Raw genomic sequence first — 23,609 nt, forward strand, 5'->3', positions numbered from 1 at the left:
TATACGCAAACCAAACACTATCAGATTGGAATAACGCATTTCAATAAAGTCTCAATTATAACATGCATTTAGGCCTGCAAACTATATAACATAATATTTAATAAAATTTTAAGATTCTGAATTATGGGCCCTCTTAAAGAGAGAGGACCCTCCAAAAACTAGCGTATGCTGCTTAATGTGGCGCGCACACGGTATTCTTTAGTAAAAGGCGAAAGAATAGTTCGCTTTGTGCTCACCACGCAGCTGCGTGCCTTGAACCGTTCACCCACACCCCTACTATATACTCCTCCTCGCTGCTCGCTCCCGGCTAGGCAAGCGAGGTGGTACTAAACGGAAGAAGCAAAACAACGTTCTCCTGCTCTTCTCAGTTTCTCACTCGCTACCACGAAGGGCCCAAGCAGCCCAGCTCACCATGAAACGCTCGCGGGAGCCCATCTCAGCAACGCTCGTGGGCGTCCAGCCTTTCGGGCCATCAGGCCCACGTGCTCTGTGTGCAACACGTTACCACTTGAATCACACCAGGTAATCGGTATGGGAATTACTATCTTGTTTGGTATAGTCTCATAGAACAGGGATACTGCCGGATTAAGGAAAGTACATGTTTTTATATAAAACTAGCAAAATACTCATACTTTGCTATGGAATTATATACAAAATATTAAAGGGTTTTTTTTATCATACTAATATCATTCGTTTGAACTAAATATGGACTATTTCATAATATCAGGAAATATTATGAGCTATTTTGCAAAAGAAAGCAGTGGGGTGGCAGATTCACTGTCACCCATACTAAATATATTTGAAGTACGGAGTATGTGATATGCCATATAAACTTAAGCATAATAGCGAATTTGGTTAATTAAACTTGATATTTTTTTGAAAACTAAGCATATTTGTTGACGTTGTTTTAATTCACCTTACTTTTAGAGTAGAATAAAATGCACTTTTTTGGTCTTAACCAGCGACGCAGGTGGTACCACATCACAAGGCAAGCCTACACGATAGTTGTCTAAACATGTATTGATTGCTCTACCCCACGTGTTAACGTATTAATACTGTATATATTGTTTTAATATTTTGCTTACGGCACTGTAATCCACTCAAAAAATATGGTAAACTGGGTCCAATATTGACTATATTCAAATTATTTAAATTTTCTTCTTGTTATTATTTGCTCTAGTAGTGTAGTCACTTCTAAGCTGAAATATGATAATTTGAAGGTTATTAGCCGTTAAGCTGAAACAGTACTAGTCACTACTCAATGGTGACAAATACCATGTGCCAGTGGTAAAAGATGCATCGGTACATTTGATTTAATAGACATGGTGATTTTACATGTAATTGCACCTACTCAATATGATGATCTACATCCATTGCTACAAAAATTCTGTTTCATCATTTCTTTCTGTGGCCAATGCAACAGAGGAATCGATGAGACGAGGTCACGACTCACGAGAATAAGCCAAAACAAAATTCGTCATCGGTGAACCATTTTACAGCCCTTCGTGTTTCCGCTTTCTTTCTTGAGCTCTTTTCTTCTGTTCTTTTCTAGCGTGTACCTTATCTTCATGGCCCTCGTCTGCCATCTTCATATTCGCAAGACGCCTCGCTTTGAACACCTATAGCATATGTATAGTAAAACTCAGTTATCATGAGAAAAAGGATCCACCGATAGGTCAGACAACAGTAGTCATCAAGATGCAAAACAAAAACAAGAGAGGATTTCCAGTCAGTTAATGCAAAGGCACGGACTCAGCAGGCCATACCTTTGTAGCATTTTTGTTGACATCTCTCATCTCGCCGTCATATGCACCTAATTGCTTCCCAACAACATCCTCTATCTCATGTAACAGGCGTATATCCCTCTGCAAAGACATGAACACCAGTGCAAGTTTCATTAACTGGGATGTTGCCATAAATATGGAAAGAAAACTGAGCACTGTACTTAAGATATTTATATATAACACTGCCATGTAAAATGATTGATCATTTCGTTGCTCGGTATACGACAGCTAAGTTGGTAGAGAAAATTCATACTCAGCAGACTACAATTTCTGAGTCATCAGTGTGCAGGTTTCCAGTTAGTATTACTTCTCCCATTGAAATTAGTTTCAAGTTCTTAAAGTTCTTTGCATAAAGCTCCAGCCTACAGGCATTTTTTAATCAATACTCTCTCCGTTTTATAATGTAAGATGTTTGATTTTTTGCTTGCAATGTTTAACCATTTGTCTTATTCAAAAAAGTATGGAAATATCATTTATTTTGCTTGTGACTTACTTTATTATCAAAAGAACTTTAAGCACGACTTATCATTTTTATATTTGTGCTAAATTTTTAAATAAGATGAATGGTCAAACGTTGCAACGAAAAAAATCAAACATCTTATATTATAAAACGGAGGCAGTACATAGTAAATTGCAATCACACACACATATATGAAGAAATAAGGGGGAAACAAGATGATTGCATCGGAAAAGAACATTATCTGAGGTCAAAGCATACAGACCTGGGTCGTGACAAAGCCTATGGAGAGCCCTCCCCTAGTAGCTCTTGCAGTTCGTCCAACCCTATGGATATAATCTCGTGGGTACCTACAACTCGCATGCACCCATCAGATATTAGCATTCATCAAACTACATCAACGTGAACTAAGTAATTATTGCATATAGAGCTAATCTAAGCACCTTGGAATGTCATAGTTGATAACAAGATCAACTGTTTGGATATCCAACCCACGGCTGGCTACGTCTGTAGCAAGCAAGACTGGGACCTTACTGGATTTGAAATTATGCAATGCTGCCAGCCTTCTTGACTGAGGCTTGTGAGAATGCAAAGAAACAGCAGGATGACCAAGTTCTTCCAACAAAAAATCCAAATATTGGCATGTCCTGTGCAAAAATAAATAATAACTTAATTAACATATCAAGAAGGTATTGAACTTCAAATAGGATATTGATCACAGAAGGGGGCATATGTCAAGGATGCAGAGGGTACAAAAAACTTTTGTGGAGGTGTACAATAAAAAGTAATTTTCCAATAATTTGTGCTTAGGGCATGAGTTATTAAAAAGGTCAATACAAAAATAAGAAAAAAAACTGAAACAACAGATGTACTCAAGAGAGAACAATGTGTTCTAAACCCTGTGCAAATATCCAAAGATTAGATTGTTTATTGTTTAGGGGAGGTATACCTGCAGGTTGAGACAAACACAATCACTGAACGTATATTGTCTTCCTTCATTTTTGATAGAAGATAAAAAAGATAGAGCTCTTTAGCATCAGGAGGTACATGAATATACATCTGTTTTAAGGTATCAACTGTCTTGAATCCTTCGTATGCCTCAAAAAAGTATGAGTTGTTGCCAGAAAGTTCAAGCAAAGATCGCAGGTTATCTGAAATTGTTGCTGAAAACAAAAAGGTTTGGCGCTTGTTTGGTAAAGAACCAAATATCACTCGCAGGTCCTCCTCAAAATTAACATCTAGAACTCTATCTGCCTCGTCCAACACAAGAAACTGTGACAGAAAATATAACACACTTTAGATATCTCATATTAGAACTAACACGTCAAAAAGACCATGAGAGTATAGAAAGCACCGTAAGCCTTGATAGTCTGAAACTAGAAGCAGTGAGTAGAGAACATTGTTAGGGGGGTTCTTAGTCTCTTACGACAATAAGCACCGACCACTCAGATAGTCAGATATGCACACCCCTCAATGCCCACTCATAAATAATTCCATACCAAAAAGGCTTGTTTGGTTGGAACCATTGGATGGAACTGATGTGAGCCAATTGGAATTAATGTGCAGTTGGGATTACGAATTAGAGGATCTAAGTCCCACCCTTTTAAATCCATGGATGAGGTGTTTGAGATACGTATAAATCCATTATAATTATGTGAGGGTTTCTTGCATGCTACAAATTTATTCTCGCACTTTCCCTTCCCTCTCACCAAACAAGAGAATGGACATCTGATCACTAATAACTTCATCTGTTCTAATTTCCTCGATCCATATGAGGACCTGATTGAGAGAAATACAGAAACTACAATCCTAAAACCAGTATCCAACAGACAATAGATCTCTCCAAACTAATACTAAATTGTTCCATTCCCTTACCATCAGTATATTGTTTGTGTGTGGGTTAAGAATAAGAAATGTACATGGGTAGGCAGTAGTAGCTCAACAAAGTGTAAAATTTTTCCAGGAGAAAATTTTGGATGCGAACCTTGGTGCGGGCGAAGACTTTGGCAAGGTCAGGATCGTCGTTGATCAGCGTGGCGATGCGGCCTGGGGTGGCGACAACAACGTGGGGCCGGCGCGCGAGGCCCTTGGCCTGCCCGAGCGAGTCGAACCCGCCGATCGCCGCCAGGCACCGGAGCCCCAGCGGCGCGCCGAGCGCGCGGAACTGCTCGGCGAGCTGCGCCGCCAGCTCCCGCGTGGGCGCGAGCGCGAGCGCCGCGACGCCGTAGGGGTCCTCGCCGAGGCGGTGCAGGATGGGCAGCGCGAACGCGGCCGTCTTGCCGCTCCCGGTCTCCGCGATGCCCAGCACGTCCCTGCCCTCGAGCGCGCGCGGGATGCACTGCCGCTGCACGGCCGTGGGCCGCCGCATCCCCAGGGAGTGGCACACGTCGACCAGCCACTGCGACAGGCCGAGCTCCGCGAAGGTGGAGGGCACCGGAGCAGATTCAGCGGCATCGCCGGCGTTCTCCGAGTCTACTCTCTCGGTCACGGCGGTAGGGGCCTGGTCGGCATCGCAGAGGCCGGGCTCGACGGCGGTGACGGGGCTAGGGTTTGGGGGCTCTGGTTGGGTCTGGACTTCGGCCGCGGCTTCCTGCTTGGACCTCTGCTTCTTAGAATTAGGCTTGGAGAAGAGGAGGAAGGGGCGTGCTTCGCCGTCGACCTCCATGGCTCGAGAGCTTTGCGGCGGCGGCGGCGCGGCGGAAGGGTTTCGGGGGAAGGGGAGGGGAGGCGACGAAGCGCGCAGGGTTTGAGAGGACGGACACCTGACCAGATTGGTTCGATCCTGGCCCTTCGTTTCAAATCCGACGCTTCACACAAACACACAAGTTTGGGCTGTGTTAGTTTATGCATATTCGTTTGTTTTATATTATAAGACTTTTTTATATTATAAAATTTTTAATTTTACTTAGATTTATCTATATATAAATGTATATGTTTTGTGTAAGTGTTTAGATTTATTAACACATATGAATCTAGATAAATACGAAAAGACTTATATTAATATAAAGCGGATGGAATACAGCAGTGGATAGGGTGAAAATCCTCTCATTTTCGATTAGCACACTCCCTAAACTAATCTTTTCATATCTTAATAGATCATTTCATTGACATTTATCATGCATTTAACTATTTAATTTATTTAAAATATTTTACAAATATATGAAAATAAAAGTTATAATTAAAATACATTTAGTAAAAAAAATTTCAATAACAACAAAATAAATAATAAATAGGTAAGTTTTTTAATAAGACAAGCAATAAAAAATATATTAAAAATCAAATGCGTCATCTATTAAAATGTTAAGATACTATTTAGATACTTTTATTTTTAGTCTATCTCATGCATATCAATACGAAGCTACTAAGGCTAAAATACACTTCACTTTTTCATACTTCAATTTGACTTCTTCTCGGCCTTTTCAAATCGTATAGCATATATATTCCACTTACTTATATTCTTTCTAAAAATTTATTTAAAAATCATCCATTTTCCAAACTTAAAATAACTAATACTAGATTTCTCATTGGATGTCTCGTTTTGTGCCTTTTAACCTTCGAAGTCACCCTAGGAACAAACCAACTTGACACAGGATTAAAAAAAGTGCTCCAGAAGAAAAGAAATCTATATCAGAAATTTCCATACAGTAACTAATCAGAAATTTTCATCTTAAAAAACAACTATATCAGAAATTTGATGAGATTACAACGATCATACAGCATTAACAGAATTGTTTCTATCAAGTGGCTTCTGCAAGAAACATAAAAGTGATATAAAAATAAGTGGAAATGTATATTTCCTATTTGATCCGTATTCCAATGACAAGTGCGCTTGTAAATCTTAATGGCGCATTTTTCTTTTCTTCCTTTTTTTGCCACGTAGAAAATGTTTTAAAATTTTCATCCATTGCACTTTGCCAGTTGACAGGTATAGGTCTAGCATCCAAACATATTTGGTGGAAATAACTGGTTCCTTCAAACCTATATAATTCTTGAACCTGAAAAAAATGTATAGTTAAACATCCAAATTCAACCATGTTGGCTGTTCAACAATTCCACACCTCCACATGTTGTGTCTGAATTTCCATCTCTGATTTAAACCATTTGCATCACTAAAACTTCACAATATATCGGTAACTACTATTTCAACCAAATGTAATCTAATTCAATTACAATCACCATGCTTAATAACTTATACATCAAACAACTGAAAACAGGCCACTAAAATCCCAGGACAGCCCATATTAAATCTAGTGTCTGCCAGTCTGGATGGAATGAACCATTTTTTCTCCTAGGACACTGACAAGAGATGACTCCAGCTGTCCAGCATCCTCACAAGTCTATGAACAGAAAAGTGTGCCATTGCTTGCAGCTGAAGTGGCAGCTGCTTGATGTTAACACACTGAAAGTGACAACTGAACTAACTGCTAAGTGTGCTACAGATACTTCTAGGCAGGGTTGTCATCAAAAACAAGAGTTGAACCTAAAATAAGAACCAACCTACCTGGTAAGTAAAATGCATTTGAACATGCTATGACATGTCCCTGTTCTGATTTGCAAGAATTTAACATTAGGCAGATGGTAATTCCAGAACTATCAAGGTACTAGAAAACAGCAAGGATCCATTGAAAGGACAATTCTCACTCCCCAGAGGTTGATCATTTGTTCAAGACGCTTAGGTAAACCACAAACAAAGCACCATATGCGCACTTGATAATCACAATGTCTTTGCTTTGTTTTAACAGTGTAAGGTTTAACTTTGGTTACAATAAATTTCTTACTTGAAAACATTTGACATGACCAACACATATGTAATACTCTAACAGATAAGCAACAAAATATAAGTTCCCAGTTATCTCAGAGCATAAAGATGGCAGCAATGTTGCAAAGGGGCTACTGACAAGTTACAAGAGACTTTTGAAGGGTAATAGATAAATTACACAAAAAGAATGGGTGGCACATAATTCAGATCAACGTGTAATCAATTGAACTTGGTGGCATGACAGATAATACATTAAGATGGCATGCCTAATGACAAACCCTGGATGAAGTTCCTCTGAATTCCAATATGCCAGCCAAGGAAGAGTATAAAGACACCACTAGTTACCACAGCATGAACTCATGTGTCACAAGTTGCATGTATTGATTCCATCTTTGCAATCCCTCGTCAAGTTGTTGAAAGTTTCAACTTGTGTCTTTGATCTATAGAATACTTCTGTGTCCACAATTACCCTCATGTATGCATCAAACAGCACTGGCCTCCCACCACTTAGTGTTGTCGTTTCATTGTACCACTCACTTGTGCTCGACCAAAGCTCCTTGTAATCATCAAGCAAGTGCACATGAAAGTGTGACCTGAGCTTATCGAAGTAGTTATAGAATGGCTCATTGGTCGCAATGTACAGGTTTCTCATTGGCTTAATAAGTTTTGTCACCTTATTTACAAGCGTCTCGGGTGATGTGTCAGCATCCAAATTTGGATACATTTGCTTGTTCTGTGCCTTCCACCCTCGAACTACATGCAAACCATCATAATCCCAGTCCATCCTACCAGCAATCTCAGTGACAATGTTCATCAGCCTCTTTGACTTCCAAATAGCATACCAAGGCCGTTGGATGACCTTGGCAGCTCGCCCCTCGCATACCCTGTACCAGTAATTCTCAGGCTCCTGCCCGTCAAACAGCCTCCAAATGATGTTGCTCTTGTCCCTCTTAAGCTGCATTGGAGTCACCTTGTACGACGGTACCTTCCGCACTGTGATCTTGCCTGGACCCTTCTTCTTGTCCCAGCGCTTCCAGTCCTTCAAGAAATCCCCTTCCTCCACCACGGAGGCCGTCTCCTTCAGGTGCTCGAAATCAAAATAGTACCTAAAATCCTTGCCATCTTCGTCCTTCCCATTGTCTGTGTGCGCCCCAGACAAACACATGTTCAAATCCATCACAAAAGTCCGGTTCAAGAACTTGGCTTCACCGAGTCCACACAAGAAGCTCCATATGAACTGGTTCATGCTCTTGCAATGGTCGCCACCTCTCATGTAGTACAAGTACTTGCCTTTCCTGAACTCTGCCTCGGAACCAACAATGGGGATCGTGTCATTGATCTCTGCATCCACAGGTGGCGGCGCAACACGCGGGTTCCGGTTCTTGGATCCCTTGGGTCGCGGCGGCCGAGCCGCATTCGCCCCAGATCGGAACTTCCCGACGCGAGTAATGTCGAGAGCGCATCCATCGCCGGGGGTGAGGGCGAAGCGGCGGTAGTCCCTGTACCGGCGCCACGACTTCTCCCTCCGGTTCCTGAACCTCCAGGCGACGTCGCACTCCCCGGGCTTGGGCCCCGGCACGGGCGTCTCGTAGCTGAGGAACACGATGGACTTGCGGAAGAAGGCCTTGGCATTGAACGCCTTGACGGCGGCGAGGACGCGGGGGTCGGAGCAGTTGAGCGGCGCGTCCGGGTCGCAGGTCCCCGCGGTGGCGTTAACCGCCGCCGCAGCGGCGGCGGCCACCGCGGCCTGGTCCGGGTCGTCCCGCTGCGCGGCGGAGGCCGGGGTGGAGGAGGAGGAGGAGTTGAAGTCCTCGCCGGTGGGCAGCAGCGAGTCGTCGGGGACGAGGAAGGTGGAGTTGGGGAGGACGCGGGAGAGCGAGCTGGTGATGGCGGCGGAGGACTGGAGCCAGGGGTCGGGCGGCTGGTAGGTGACGGCGACGACGGTGACGACGAGGACGGCGAGGACGAAGAGCGAGAAGCAGACGTTGCTGGCCGCCTTGATGAGCGACTGCGCGACGGGCACCTCGCCAACAGCGGACGGCCCCCCGGAAGAGGAGGAGCGGCGGCGCGCGCGGTGGGCGTCGTCGTCGGCGGCGCCGTTGCCGCGGAAGAGCGGGGAGTCCTCGTCGTGGTCGTCCTGGTCGGAGGATGACATGGCGGTGGAAGGAAGGATGAATGGGGGTTGGATCTGGGGGAGGGGAGGGGAAGCGGCGGCGAGATTTGTGGGGGGCGGGCGGGTGAGTGAGGTGAGACGCTCTCCGGTGTGGTGTGGTTGGCGTGCGTGGGGGAGAAGGGAAAGAGGAGGTTGAGCTGTCCCGTACTACGTCTCGATGTGTCGGCGCCGCGCCGGAGAAATGTGCACGCACGCCGGCCACACGGTACATCCTGTAACCGCCGCCGGTTCCAAAATAAGTTTATTCGTTGATAAAATTACGTGAACCGTTAATACTCTCTCTATATTTCTTTCAATATAACGTCGTTGATTTTTATGTCTATATTTGATCATTCGTCTTATTTAAAAAATATATAATTATTAATTATTTTATTATAACATGATTTATTATTATAGGAACTTTAAGTACGTATTATAATTTTGCATATTTGGATATAAATTTTGAATAAAACGAATGGTCAAATATAATCCTAAACATTAACGGTGTCATACATAAAAATATGAAGGGAGTAAAACGGAAAGCGTGTGCACGTAATAGTTGAGAAAAAATTTGATACGATGGACAAATCCAAAACTTCATATAAAACATAATTTTAGTAACTTTTCATAGAGATATGATTGAGCATTGCTATACGTACGATTCTCTTTTACGACAATCCTACGACAAAGGATGCTACGACGGTCATCATGTGATGTGAACTAGGGTTCCCGATCTTCCGAAAGGTTCTGATAAACAATCGATTTGGACGGAATCCCGACATACGTCGATCCGGCTTCTTGAGCCCTACAATCGCAACACCACGTCTACTCTGGTTACCACCGTGCCGAAACACAGATGGTCTCGCCGAGAAGGCTAATCCCTGTTTGCGAATCAAAGAACACAAACAAGAACAAGAAAGAAAGCAATCAAAATTACAGATGAGTGATTAAACTCACGAGTTGGGGTCTTACAAACCGAACCAACGGCAAAACTGTTCTTGACAGATTAATCTAAGCAAAATCCAACCTAACCTAGATGACGGCTACTGATATATATAGGCTAGTGTCGTGCAAGACCCCCTTGGACGCGTCCCTAATGGACTCAGACACGATACATGGGCCAAAAGGCCCAAAGACGGTGACGCAGCACCGGGACAGATTCTAGACATCAACTTGTTCGGTCGATTCACGTTCACTCGGAATCAATTTGGACGTGAGACCAGATCCATTGGAATGGTTATATTCTTAGCTTTCCATCCATATAAAGAACGCCCTAATCCGAGCACGTATGTGACCTAGGCGTCCGTTTTAGTGCAGATTGGTTGTGGACTCCGAACCGTGATCAAAGTCGAATTGGTTTGGGCCTCCACCTTGACTTGGACGTCCTTCATGATCCTCTTCATGATTTCTAATCATAATACAATCATTAGGTAGCAATCTATTCTCCAGATCATAGAAAGAAGAACATAGGAACGAGCTCACCTCTAAATATAATTGTCGCGCGCGAGCTCTAGTGATTGGACGTTGAATATCCAACGATGATGTATTGTGTGCATCAGAAGGAGTGATGTCCTCATCATCATGTTTCTTGCCTCATGCCATCTGATCACATCGTACACCTTTGGCACCTTAATTTTGCACACAACATCTGTTCGTCTGATCGTACTATAATTGTATGATAAAAATCGTACTATAGCAATTTATGATGTGATTTGGTTAGCACTAAATTGGTTGCTTGAAGTCAATTTGGACTTGACATAGGAGCAAGATGAGTTTCGTCGAAAGCTTATGATAAGTGGTGTTCGCGCTATCAAATGTCACTACTTAGCTCTATTTCATGCAGGGATTCCAGATATAAATAAACATTTATAAAAGTAAAAAGTTACCACTAAAGGTTAGATTTTGATATTGTATCTTTGATGTGGTGTACCATATTTGCAATTGAAGTGTAGCATGTTTTTTTTCATAAAAAAACTATTCAACACTTGTATTTTCTGTGTCGGCGTAGTCTTTTACTCATATAGCTTCTTACGAAACATCCTTGTAATGTTAATCATATATATGGGAGATGGTTTTTATGTGTTCCCAAGGAAATGAGAAACTTGCTTTTGATACGTATGTTTAGATGAGGTGCTGAGAATGCTATGAAACCACGTCCATCGCTCGAAGGCCAGAATTTTTAAGGAATAAGTTCACCAGAGGTCCTAAAACTTGAAGCCGAGTTTGTTTTTCGTCCCTTGACCACAATACCAGAAATGTGTACCTCTAAACTTAGAGAATCTGTTCAAAAAAGGTCTCTCGGCGGTATTGACCTATATTTTAACCAGTTTTGCTGACGTGGCGATCGGTGGGTCCCACCTGTCAGAATTTTTTTATTTTTTTATTTACCTCCTTCTCTCCCTTCCTCTCCTCTCTCTTTTCTTCCTCTTTCCCAGCTCTCACAACCTACGGCAGCTTGGTCGCCTCCGCGCGGCGGTCCGTGGCATGCACCATCCGCCATCTGCGCGCAGCTCGCCAGCCGGCGGCGGCATCGAAGTGGGAGGACCTCGCGGCCAGCACGAAGGCGATGATGGCGTTCTCTTCCTCCTAGACGCCCGGCGCCGCAAGAAGCCGCAACGACGCCACAGAAGCATCATTGTCGGCGGCTTGTGCCTTGCTCCTGGCGGTGTCTGCATGTAGACTCGGTGCCACATTTCAGAAGCACAGCATGTAGCTCCCAACCATGATTCAGTTGAGCAAGCTCACAGACCTGTAGCACACCAACGGCTGTAGGAATTCATGTTGAAGCCAGCGCTCTGCATCCGTCGAAACAGGTCAAGAGCTTCCAAGAACATCTCGTTCTGCAAGCATGCTCCTGTCAAGCCGCGCTTCACCGCCAGCGCATGCACCTCGCTCCCACACTGCTTGTCCCCCTCCGCCCTGCACGCCTTGAGCACCGAAGCGAGCGTGCACCCGTCGAGCGCCGGCTCCGGCTCCGACACCCGCATCGCCCGGTTCACGGCCATGGCCTTGCGGGAGCTCCCGGACGACAGACATACCCCGGTAAACGCCCACGGCCTCACGGGAGCTCCCGGACGCTGGAGAGCCAGACGCGGAGGTGGGCGCGACTGGAGGACGGAGCACAGGCGGCGGCTGATGCGTTCGGTGGCGGACGGGTCGGCGTGGCTGGCGGACGACGTGCGGCAGCCGACGTGGGCAGGCAACAGATCCGCGGGGCAGCGGCGCCGGCGGTAGCGGACGGGTCGGTGTCGATGTGCAGCGGCCGATGTGAGCGGTCGGTCAGCCACAACACGCATGCCACGCTCGGCCACCGCCGCCGTTTCGCCTCCCCGATCGTCGGCCACCGACAACCTCGCCGCCGCTGGCTGCGGGCGCCATCCTCTCTTCAGGAGAGAGATGGAAGACAGGAAATTAGAAATGAGGATGACGTGTGGTTTTTTTTTCCATATAAACGCTTAGTCAGCATGAACAGACCTAGGTCAATGCCACATCAGCGAAACATCTATTCCATACTGCCTTAGGACCTATTTTAAATGAAATTTAAAAGTTTGAGGTCCAACATTTCTGTATTACGGTTTAAGGATGATTTAAAAACTCGGTACTAAGTTAGGGGATCTACGGTGACTTATTCTAGTTTCAAACCATAAAACGAGTCCTGGGATCTGGGACAGCTGGCGTCACATGGGCCAAGGTCCATACCACACGCAAAAAAAATGTCAATTCAGCCCACGCCGCCACAATCCATGGAGCTGTTGAATCTGACCCAAATTTAGCCCAAACACCACATGGGCCGAACACGCGCGGCCCATTCAACCTCCTCCCAAATCTGGAGCTGGTCGTCTCCTCTCTCCGCCACCGCCGGCCTAGGGCAAGAGTGGAGAGGAGCGGAGCGGAGGAGGAAGGAGATGGGCGGGGTGGAGCAGGAGCAGAGCCTCAGCCTGGGCGTCCTCATCGACATCGTCGACGAGCAGTGGATGCGCGACACCCTCCCCGCCGACGGTAACTACGTGCCCCTCTCCTTCCCCCTCTTCCGCGTCGATGAGATGTTCGGCTTCGATTTGGCGCCCGGAACGATCCCCCTTTGCTCTGTTTGATGGTTGTGCAGATGTCCCCGTGCCGCCCGCCATGGCCGTGAAGACGGAGGAGGCGGAGGAGCCAGCACCCGCCAGTACGTTCGGCTTCTGCTTGTTGCACCCCCTCTCTCTCTCTTTTTTTTTTTCTCTATGTATTTCGTTCAGATTTTTTTTCTGCAAAATTCGTTCCGATCTGCGTGATGGAGATGATTAGCGAACTCCGGATGCGTTTAATCGGTTGCTTATAGAGCACATACTGGAAGAGGGTTCGGTGTCAGGCAGCAGGTGTAGCGTCCAAATCGCAATGCTAGGTTCAGTGATTCCAAGCTTAAACTTCAACAGTAACCACTAGCCAGTACTGGAACAGATCTTACCCTGAAGAAGATATTGTACAGTAGCGAATATATCATCCTGTGATCCGGTACTGTAATCGTGTAGTTAATGAAAATCTTTTGTTGGAGAATCTGTGTCTCATCAAACTAAAACTTCCATTTTGCTGTGCCGTGTGGTACTATTTCTTCTGCTTAGTGTGCTCTGGTAGGTTTCCAATACCATAGCTCACTGAACTCAACTCTAGTTTAATCGGAGAATCTTCTTCAATTGTTAGTCATAATAAGTAACTCTGCATCTTGCGTTACATTTCTGAGTGAAATAATAGTGTAAATGTCCTGTAATCTCTGGACACTGTTTGCATACAAAATTCTTCTTCTGTCAATATGTCCCCTGACTGGTATAATATCCGACTTTTCTGATATGTGATTCTGTAATGCCGAACAGATCAGGAAAGCCAGCCAGCACAAGGCGATGTGTGGCGTGATTTCGCATTGGAAAATCTCTGATATCTTGTGACCTGCGAGGTGAGAAACCAGAAACACTGCTATCTTGACTACAACCTTAAATGACACTCTATGGACAAAAGCACGTTGTTCTGGGTATACTGTAGTCAAACTTCCAAAACTTTGAGCACAACATCCTTTTAACCTTTTAGATTGGATACATGGGGATCATATGTGTAGATTTATCGCAAAAACTATTATCAGAAACATTATAATTTTTCCAAGTTTTAAAAGTATATTAAAGAGAGTAGTATTTTAAATATGAAAACTACTAAGTAAAGTAAGTTGAGAATATTTCCCAGAAGGGAGATTCATTCCTGGTATCATGCCTCATCTGCACCAAAGATAAACCTTTGAGTTATACTCGTAGCTTTATTGCTTGGACTTCGACAAAGAATATGAAGAGCCCAAAGTAAAGAAAACTAGAGAATATTTCCTGAGAAAGAAATTCATTGGTAGTCTTGCCTCACCTGGACCAAAGATATGTCTTTGAGTTATAATCAAAGTTTCGAGATACATCTTTGAATTACTTGGGCCAAGAATACGAAGACTTGAAAGTTAAGAATATACTCTGATCTAGTTTCTGAAAGTGCAGTGGAAATCAGTTGTTGATGGGCATGTTATGAATGTAAGTGAAGCTAAACATTATCAGTGGTTTGCAGGATTGGAATACAGGATACAATTATCTCGACCCACTACATGCAATCTGTTTAGACTTTATATGCAGTAAAGTGAGCTTGTTGGCCTAACACTTAAAAGTAAATCATCCAATGCTGAGCATTATGAATGGTTGATGCATTTAGAGCATTGCCCATTCTCAACATGTGATTATGTAGCATGTGAGTTTCTGTGCTAATCATATCTGACCTGATATGAATTGCAGTGTTTGCAGAGATGAACATACTGTGCTGGTAGTCAAGAAGCTATGGGGTCGTTGCATTGTCGAACCTTCTTAATTCTAGATTCATCTCAACTTAGGGTACTATCTGGTTCAAGTTTCATCTTGTAGTTGGTTCATGTCAGAACTATATGTTGTGATGATGACAGCTATTCAATAATCTGGAACATATCAAATCACTGGTACTTTGCAGTCACCACGCATTGCTGCATAACACACATCAGAGGCTCTGCCTTGTCATGTGTATGGAAACATTCTTTTTCTCCACATAGATCCTGCACCGAGCATATACAAGGAATGTTTTTTGGTTGTAGCTGCAGCCTGCAGCGGAGTAGTAGACGTTATTCTGCAATCTACACAGGATCTTGTCCTGTGAATGCACATGCTGAAGTCCTTAATTGTTTGTACTCGCCTGTCACATGCTGCACTGGTGCTTCATTCATGCCTTGTGCTGTAACCTGTACGAATTGTGCATTTGTTCACTATCTTTACAGGGAGGCACTGACCAATGAGGCATTGTGGCAACCGGCCTGTGGTTTCATATATGCTTGTGAATTGGTTCTCTCACAAAAGATGGCACAATTTGCTTCCTATTAAAAAGGCATGTTAGGTTCATGCTTTGGCTGTCAGGGTAGTTAACTGATATATTGAACTGTAACCAATCATGCATCTGAGCCGGCCTCTTCCCAATCATTGGCCATGATTTCTCTTGGCCACTAGTGAACCTCTCTTTTGCCTTAACTAATGATGGCACATGCCAACTTAACGATAAAACCTACCTTACACTTCCAAACTTTCACCTTAGCACAGCTTATATTGTACTCTTTCGTTGATTAGCAAGAATCTCCCTACAGTTTGTGGTGCCCTGTTTATGCATTAAGTACATAGTTGAGGCACATCTGGTGACGAGGCCAGGCTCTTTTTTTTTTTTCCAAAAGGCTGTGTTCTTTGTTCCTTTGGCCTACGGCAAACGACGAAAAGCTGACAACTACATGTAAACAATTTCATGAGGTGTTCAAGCAATGATCATACCAATCATCGTAAGAAAGAATATGATTAGTTTAGTGGCACGCCATGGCATTACTAATTTACAATTTACTCACTACTGACTTAGTCACTTGCTATCCACTAAACCAAAGAAGACTTGAGAGATTATATTACACGCATTCGGTTCAGAACATGTTCATAATAAGCAAGAGAAAATAAAAAAGAATGTCACTTGTGCTCAATCTCTCCTCTGGTCCCTATGCTTTACACAAACGAGTAGTAGTTCTGTTAATCATAACGAGATCGATGGTATAATCGAGATATAAAACTAACAAACTAGAAATAAACAAACAGAAAGTTGGGATCAACTTAGCATATGATTTGTGTATCAAGAGGGGTGATTAACAAACAGAGATTTTCTTTTTCCGGAATACAGCACTCACCTTCTAAGCTTCTTGGAACTCTAACAGTATATCTCACGTACATCACTTACCATAAAAGAATAATTAGTCATAAATACCAACAACTTTACGAAGATTGAACCAACATAGGTTGAGATAAGTTTATCTTCTACCATTAAAATATCTTGTGATGGTAGATTATTGCTATTGAAAGAATAATTAGCCGTAAATGGGAGCACCTACGTGACTAGCCAGCATATCTTAAAATCGGTATGTCGTCAGAATAGTTAGCTATAAATATGAGCATTTATATCAAATTTAGTATTTGAACCAAAATAACAGATTCCGCCTAGTGTTTTAAATCTTCGACGATGGGGTTTAGCGCCAGGACTCTAAAACAACTAATAGTAAAGCTAAATAAGACTATAGCGACTAAATTGTACAATGGCTCAAACAGTTATACCATGGGTTTTTTTACCATATTTAAAATGTATCTCGAGGTACCAAAGGTACTTAAAAAGTTACTTTTTCAGAGATGTTTTTTTTTAAAAAAAGCTTTTATACCATTCCTCAAACAGCTATAGTTTTAAAACCTTGATTCCATAGCAAGAAACCTAATCAGTTGAGCTATATGAGAGTAGAATCAACTTAGCATATATGTATTTGTGTTTGAGAATTAAGAGTAGTAATTAGCAAGTATCCAAGCATGCCTAATCGTAGTTGTATAATGCCATTGGTGGAGAGCATGTGTCAAAAGGAATCGAGGCCGTAGGCGCCGCGCGCTCGCGCCATTTTTCCTATGGCTCCCCCAACTTGCATGCGCGCGCCGTAGAACTCGTCGCCTATAAATACAGCTCTAGCTAGCTAGCTGGGCTCCTCAGTGACCAGCTGCTCTCTGCTCGATCGATCAGTTCGGTTTAACCTAGCGAGTAGCTCGATCTTCTTGCTCAGATGGGTCTCGAGATGCTCGTGGCGAGAGACCAGCCGCCGCTGCTGCCGAGGCGGTGGCGGTACGAGCGGCTGCGCGGCGACGGCGAGGAGGAGGCGGCGGTGGGGGTGTGCAAGGTGAGGCGGCAGGTGCGGCTGCGGAGGAAGGTGGTGGCCGCCGGGAGGAGCAGCAGCAGCAGCAGCAGCAAGAGTATCAGGACGGCGCGCGCCGGCGGCGGCGGCGGGAGGGGGAGGAAGGTGAGGCTGATGCGGCTGGTGCTCCTGCTGCCGGCGCGGCGGGTGGCCGCGCTGTTCGCCGAGCTCGTCCGCAGGCTGGCGGCCGCCGCGGCGGCGGGCGTCGCCGACGCGGCGGCCGAGTGCCCCACCATCGTCTTCTCCTCGCAGTGGGGCCTCCCCGTCCTCTCCCACTCGGCGAGCGGCCGCAACGCCAGGCTGCGCGCCTTCTACCTCGAGAGGAGCCTCTCATCCTCCTCCTCCGGCGCCGGCGCCGCCGTCTCGCCATGCTGACCAACAGCTACGTACCTTCGTCACCGGCGCCACCAAGAAACCCAAGAAAGAATCCATGGCGGCTGACCTGACCACCACCGATCGCGATCGAGCTACAGTGACAAGCCTCGTATACCAATCAATCAATCATTCTCCCCATGTAGTAGCAACCAACCAACCAAGCATGCAATGCATCCATGTAAGGCATTCTGGCAATAAGTCCAGCACATGGCTTGCAAGACTGTTCGTCGCTGTACGCTGTACTGCAAAGTACCTGAAATATGAGTTAATATTTGAGGCAACTTAATTGAGATTCAGTCTGGGGAAACAAGAAGATCCAGAGAGATCGGCCGTGCTGGATGCATGTCTGGGTGTGCTTAATTTTCTTTGCCGTTATATTGGTACTATACCAACGTTAACAAATTAAATGGTGAGCAAAATATGAAAATATCTTATTTGGAATAGTCAGGAATAGGGCATAGTAACTTAGTAAGCACGCACAAGGTAATTTTACCATCCAAGAAAATATCATGTTTTCTAGTGTAAAATTTGATATCTTAAAACACTGACATGTAGCTAGGGATAACAAATTTTAATTATTTTACGAACCTTATGAAATTTACTGGGTGTACTAAATTCTTTGTTTAAAATTTTGATAACTACAAGTATTTTGTTCTCAAGCACACTAAAATTTATGTTCACAATAATTAGATCATATATTTGGTTAAGGGCACAAGTATATATAGTACGCAAAACAGCTGGATGGCATATGTTTCACACACAAAAAATAGATGACTTGAAAATAACAGTTAACACCATGGCCTCTGAAATGGTGCAATATGCACTAAAAAAAAGAAACAACCATCGCTAGTTCTCAAGTTGGATTTCCACAAAGCCTTCGATACACTAAGTTGGGATACAATCATATCAACGCTACATCAAAGAGGCTTTCCTGAAACAATGGACAGAATGGATGAAAACACTTCTCTACACAGGCAGTGCACAGATTATAATGAATGGACTAATAGGAGAATCAATACAATACAAAAGAGGAGTACATCAGGGTGATCCTTTATCCCCCTACCTATTCATCATCATAGCCGATGTACTCCAAAAAATGGTCCAGAAAGCATACCAAGATGGCATCCTAACACACCCTCTCGACACAATGGGACCCCCACCAATCCTCCAATATGCCGATGACACCTTAATATTAATCAAAGGCAGTAGCCAGCAAGTAACAGCAACAAAACAAATACTGGAATCGTTTACAAACTTTTCAGGACTGAAGATCAACTATCATAAGAGTACTCTGGTACCAATTCATCTGGATCAGACAATAGCACAAGAAGCATCACATATCCTACAATGTCCCTTAAGTACCCTGCCTTGCAACTACTTGGGACTACCACTAACCACAACAAAAATATCTCATAACATGTTGCTGCCAGTCATTGCAAAGGTAGACAGGATGTTGGCAGGATGGCTACCCCTAACATCGGGAGGACGAATAACTATGATCAACTCTGTAATATCAGCAATACCGACATATTACATGTCATGCTGCTTATGGCCAGACAAATCAATTGAAGCAATTGACAAATTAAGAAGAGCTTTCCTTTGGAAAGGAGAAAAGACAGTAAAGGGAGGGCAATGTCTAGTATACTGGAAAACACTAATGCTATCTAAAGCGCAGGGGGGATTAGGCATCAAAAATCTCAAAACCCATAACCTAGCCCTCCTATTGAAAACAGAAAACAGAATCCTCACTGAAAATGGAGACCAGCCAATTGGAAAATGGTTCAAAGACAGATATATGCAGAATAGCATACCATCCCAAATCAAAGGTACTGACACACCCACCTGGAAACTGATGAATACCAATCCAAAAACTTATTCAGGTAACAACTAACAAGCTAGGGCAGGGAAGCACAGTTTTATTCTGGAAGGACAAATGGACCGATGTCAGATTCATGAGTACTTTCCCCGCACTATTTTCATACGCGCTAGACAAAGATTGCACAGTTCTATCGCAATACCAGAACCAACTTTGGAACCTTAAACTACACCGAAACTTATCTGCCCAAGCACAAGAAGAACTAGAAGAGCTGCAACTCATCATCAATGACTATGCACCCAACGAATCAGAACCAGACACAAGACAACTGATGTATCCCACCGCACAAATTGCAACCTCAAGCTTATACCAGATGATGACCTACCACGGTACACTCTGGAAACAGTCGGAATACATCTGGTTGAAGGCTATCCCTAATAGCTGCAAAATGTTTCTGGAAACAGTCAGAATACATCTGGTTGAAGGCCATCCCTAATAGCTGCAAAATATTCCTCTGGTTGGCTTTCCGAGATAGATTAAATACAAACGGCAACATGGTAAAGAAGAAATGGAAGGACAACCCACACTGCGATCTCTGTCTAGCAATAGAAACAACGGATCACATCATACTAAGATGCATAACAGCAACAAATTTGTGGGCTACTCTGCACTTATCAAGAAAAGCTAACACATCAAAATCAATAGGTATGTTTCTGGAATCAATAATTAGACAAAGCAACCGGCCAACAGGTGTGGAACCAATTTGGTTTGCCGCATGTGCATATACTATATGGAAAGCACGGAACAAACGAGTTTTTGAACAACACATGCAACTGCTACCAGAAATGCTGGGACAGATAAAAGAAACGATCGAGCTATGGAGCCACAGAGCTAACAACGCTAACAGAATGAAGATGAATCAATGGATGTCCCAACACCTTTAACCTTTAACACTCTTTCTTTCTTACCTTTTTTATTTGCTTCTTTTGATTTCAGAGGAGGCCAACAACTCCTCATTTTGTATATACTTTCTCTGTACCCCAACTCTCAAAAATCTGTAACACCAACTCATTTTAGCAATGAAATGGATACAAGGTAGAGCCTCCTCTACCTTCTTACTTCAAAAAAAAAAAAAACACCATGGCGCCATTAGAGAACCAACAGGAACATACAAAATTGCTAAAATCACTGGATATGCTAGGTAAACTCCAGTTAAAACTACTGTTTCTTTTTTCTGTTCTTTTATTTCTGTATGTACACAGACGCATAAGGTATGGATCGAATAAATCAATTCGTTGTGGTCGTAAAAGCTGCACCTTATTAGCAGCCTTGTCTTCGTTTTTTTCCCCCTCTCTGCAGACTGCATACCACTTTGTAAATTTGGCCCTTCGAAGCACTCGTGTGTGCTCTTACAGTAAAAGAAATTACTGCACCGTTCACTGCTGTGCATTACTATACAACATCTATTGGTACAGAGCTGGAATTTGAACATTCTTGACGGTGAACCCTGAGTTCAGTTGAGCCATGAGCAATGCCAGAGGGTTCAGGGGGGCATACGCCTTCTGATCTTTCCATGTCATCCAGAGCTCTTTTTGCATAGATTGTAAATCCAGTTGCTACAAGAAAGGCGACAGTAATGGAAATAACATTGTACACTATCTCCACAGTTGTCAGTCTATGATTGTGGTACTTCAGGTCTGCAAGTGTGAGTATCAGCCGACCACTGAGGAAAGAAAAAAAAAACAGTTCCAAGATAAGAAAGTAATGATCAATGGCAGGAGCATCCACTTGCTAGAGAACTTGATCAATGTTGAACTGTTGAACAACTTCCATGTTACAGTATCTGTTGAGACATAGTTCATGTTAATAGTATATCTTACCTGTAGATGTTGACGAAAGCGTCAGGTACCATTCCAACAACTGAACCGCATATGTAAGGGCCATACTTTATCTGGGTGACAGTTACAGTGTAGTTAAACATTGAATATGGAAACGGTGAGATTCTCAACAGCACAATCACCCGGAATTGTTTGAACCAACTGCCTTTGCTTGCCAGCTTAACCAGAGCTATCTCCCTTGGCCATTTCTTCTCTAACCATTCCTGTATATTCAGAAACATTTGGAAACAGGACAGAAGCAAAATTAAAGATTCAAGATGTGTAACTCTTGAGTAGATTAATTAAAGAAAATTAACTTACATGTAAGCGTTCACGGAACAACGAACCGATGAAATATGGTATCGACATTCCAATGGCTGTTCCAACCATGATGATCAAGAAACCGAAGCCATAGCCGAATATTATTCCTATCAACCACATAGAAGGGCTAGAAGGCAGGAAAACAATCGGGAAGATGGCCAGAGATGCAACGAGCACAACACCCAACACCGGGCGTCCAAATGATCTTGCCTCCCATCGCATAATCGGCACCAGCACCTACACTATGAGGCATGCAAATAGTAAATAAAAGATGGCAGGCAATCACTACGTCAAATTCATTGGCTCTGTAGTGCTGAACGAAAAAGCCAGAGATGTAAATCATTTCCACTATCTTAAAAAAACTGCAATTGCTAATTTGCTACAGCTATGCTCACTGATCACTCCAATGGAAATATGGAATATTAATATAGAACAACATGATGGAATCAACTTAGAAAGCTAGAAACTTCAATGGCATGTGCCACTATTATATCATTCTTCTTTTTCCAAAAAAATAATAATAAATTGCTATGTGGATTTAGGCATCGTCTAGATCACAAGGGATTAAATATTTTAACTGACCACATGGTTTGCTCGGATTAGGATTAGTTACACAATTATTCGATCGAAACACTAAATGATACGTCAATCAAATCCATATACTCCAAATAAATACTCCGTAGGATCATTACATACTTCCAAGACGAACGGTATTAACAGTGATGTGAAATAAAAAGGCAGAACCTTTTGGGATAACAAGGGGAGCCCCCATTCGTAGAAGGCGAAGACGATCAGCCCCACGAGCAGGCCTCCAACCACGAGCCTCATCCACGACCCGGGCGATCTCGCCATCGCCATCGGCCACCGGTGAGGCGCCGCCGCCGATGCGGCCGCCGGCGGAGGCGGCGGCGGTGGCATCGGCGTCGGCGCCGGCGCCGCCACGGGCACGGGCACGGGCACGTCCATCCCCGCGCGCTCTTCTTCCTCCCCTCGACGACGCTCCGTCCCGCGCGCGGGGGGCGGCTCGGGGGAGGAGCCCGGCGCGCCTGGAGCCGCCGCCGCCTCGCACCTGAACCACCAAGAAACGCGCGTAGTACGCGCTCGAATCAGAGCAGCGCGAGTGCGTGCGTGTGGTGGGGGACGCGTGCAATGGGGTGCTTGCCTGCTCGGGGTGCTCATGGCGGTCCCGCCTCCGCGCCGTGGACGGTGCGGTTGCTTGGATGCCGATGCGGAGAGGGAGAGGGATGGGCGGCGAGGCAGAGGCACGCGTCATGGCGAGGAGAAGGAACAGAGGAGAGGAGAGTGGAGAAGCCAAGGAAGAGAGACGAGCTGATACCGGGTCGGGTTTCGCTTCCAACCCGGACCCGCTAATCCGGCGACTGGGCCGGAGGTATAACGGGTTAACGGTCGCCATTGAATCTGTAAGGTTTGCGGCCCAGATCCATTGTATCTCTACCACTTGTATCAAAGCGGAGTCATCTATCATCTTCGCTACCACACATCACGTAAAAAAAAATACTGCTTCCTTCGTACCACACACCACGCAAAAACCACTGCTTCTGCAAAAATCATGGACCAAAAAAAGTGAAGTGGTTTCTTAAAAAAATTGTCTATTTTCTTTATATGTCTGTACTTATACTGTACATCATTAATTATATGAATTTGTCACCGTGTGTATATATATATTACTAGTAAAAATTATAATGAGAGTCGTTCGTTCCCCTCCCCATCTTACATCACACAAGATTGCCAGAAACATTGCTTCAAAAAACCGAAAGAAAATAAACTGATTT

At 44.1% G+C, this 23,609-nt stretch overlaps 3 protein-coding genes, 1 non-coding gene and 1 pseudogene across 4 annotated transcripts; 1 reads left to right on the top strand and 4 right to left on the bottom strand.

Moving 5' to 3' along the window:
* Positions 1 to 127: 127 nt before the first annotated feature.
* Positions 128 to 245, bottom strand: LOC121055057. Its single transcript, XR_005812276.1, has one exon. It is a non-coding gene; the product is annotated as a U5 spliceosomal RNA (small nuclear RNA).
* A 1,000-nt stretch (positions 246 to 1,245) lies between these two features.
* LOC102701565 (DEAD-box ATP-dependent RNA helicase 36) lies at positions 1,246 to 4,986 on the bottom strand. Its single transcript, XM_040525746.1, has 6 exons — positions 4,226 to 4,986; positions 3,191 to 3,513; positions 2,685 to 2,888; positions 2,507 to 2,591; positions 1,767 to 1,865; positions 1,246 to 1,619 (listed from the first exon to the last, which is right to left on the bottom strand). Exons 1-6 carry the CDS (start codon positions 4,904 to 4,906, stop codon positions 1,494 to 1,496), a joined length of 1,518 nt encoding a protein of 505 aa, XP_040381680.1. The 5' UTR covers positions 4,907 to 4,986; the 3' UTR covers positions 1,246 to 1,493.
* Positions 4,987 to 7,072: 2,086 nt separating this feature from the next.
* LOC102701845 lies at positions 7,073 to 9,249 on the bottom strand. The gene has a single exon (XM_006658806.2). It carries the CDS (start codon positions 9,153 to 9,155, stop codon positions 7,365 to 7,367), a length of 1,791 nt encoding a protein of 596 aa, XP_006658869.2. The 5' UTR covers positions 9,156 to 9,249; the 3' UTR covers positions 7,073 to 7,364.
* A 3,733-nt stretch (positions 9,250 to 12,982) lies between these two features.
* On the top strand, positions 12,983 to 15,522 carry LOC107304582 (anaphase-promoting complex subunit 13). The gene is made up of 4 exons (XM_015839375.1): positions 12,983 to 13,151; positions 13,258 to 13,320; positions 14,003 to 14,082; positions 14,945 to 15,522. Exons 1-3 carry the CDS (start codon positions 13,058 to 13,060, stop codon positions 14,062 to 14,064), a joined length of 219 nt encoding a protein of 72 aa, XP_015694861.1. The 5' UTR covers positions 12,983 to 13,057; the 3' UTR covers positions 14,065 to 14,082; positions 14,945 to 15,522.
* A 5,225-nt stretch (positions 15,523 to 20,747) lies between these two features.
* Positions 20,748 to 23,388, bottom strand: LOC102701189 (annotated as a pseudogene).
* Positions 23,389 to 23,609: the final 221 nt, after the last annotated feature.

Source organism: Oryza brachyantha, chromosome 7, assembly GCF_000231095.2.
Source record: "Oryza brachyantha chromosome 7, ObraRS2, whole genome shotgun sequence".
In the NCBI taxonomy this organism is placed as follows: Eukaryota; Viridiplantae; Streptophyta; class Magnoliopsida; order Poales; family Poaceae; genus Oryza; species Oryza brachyantha.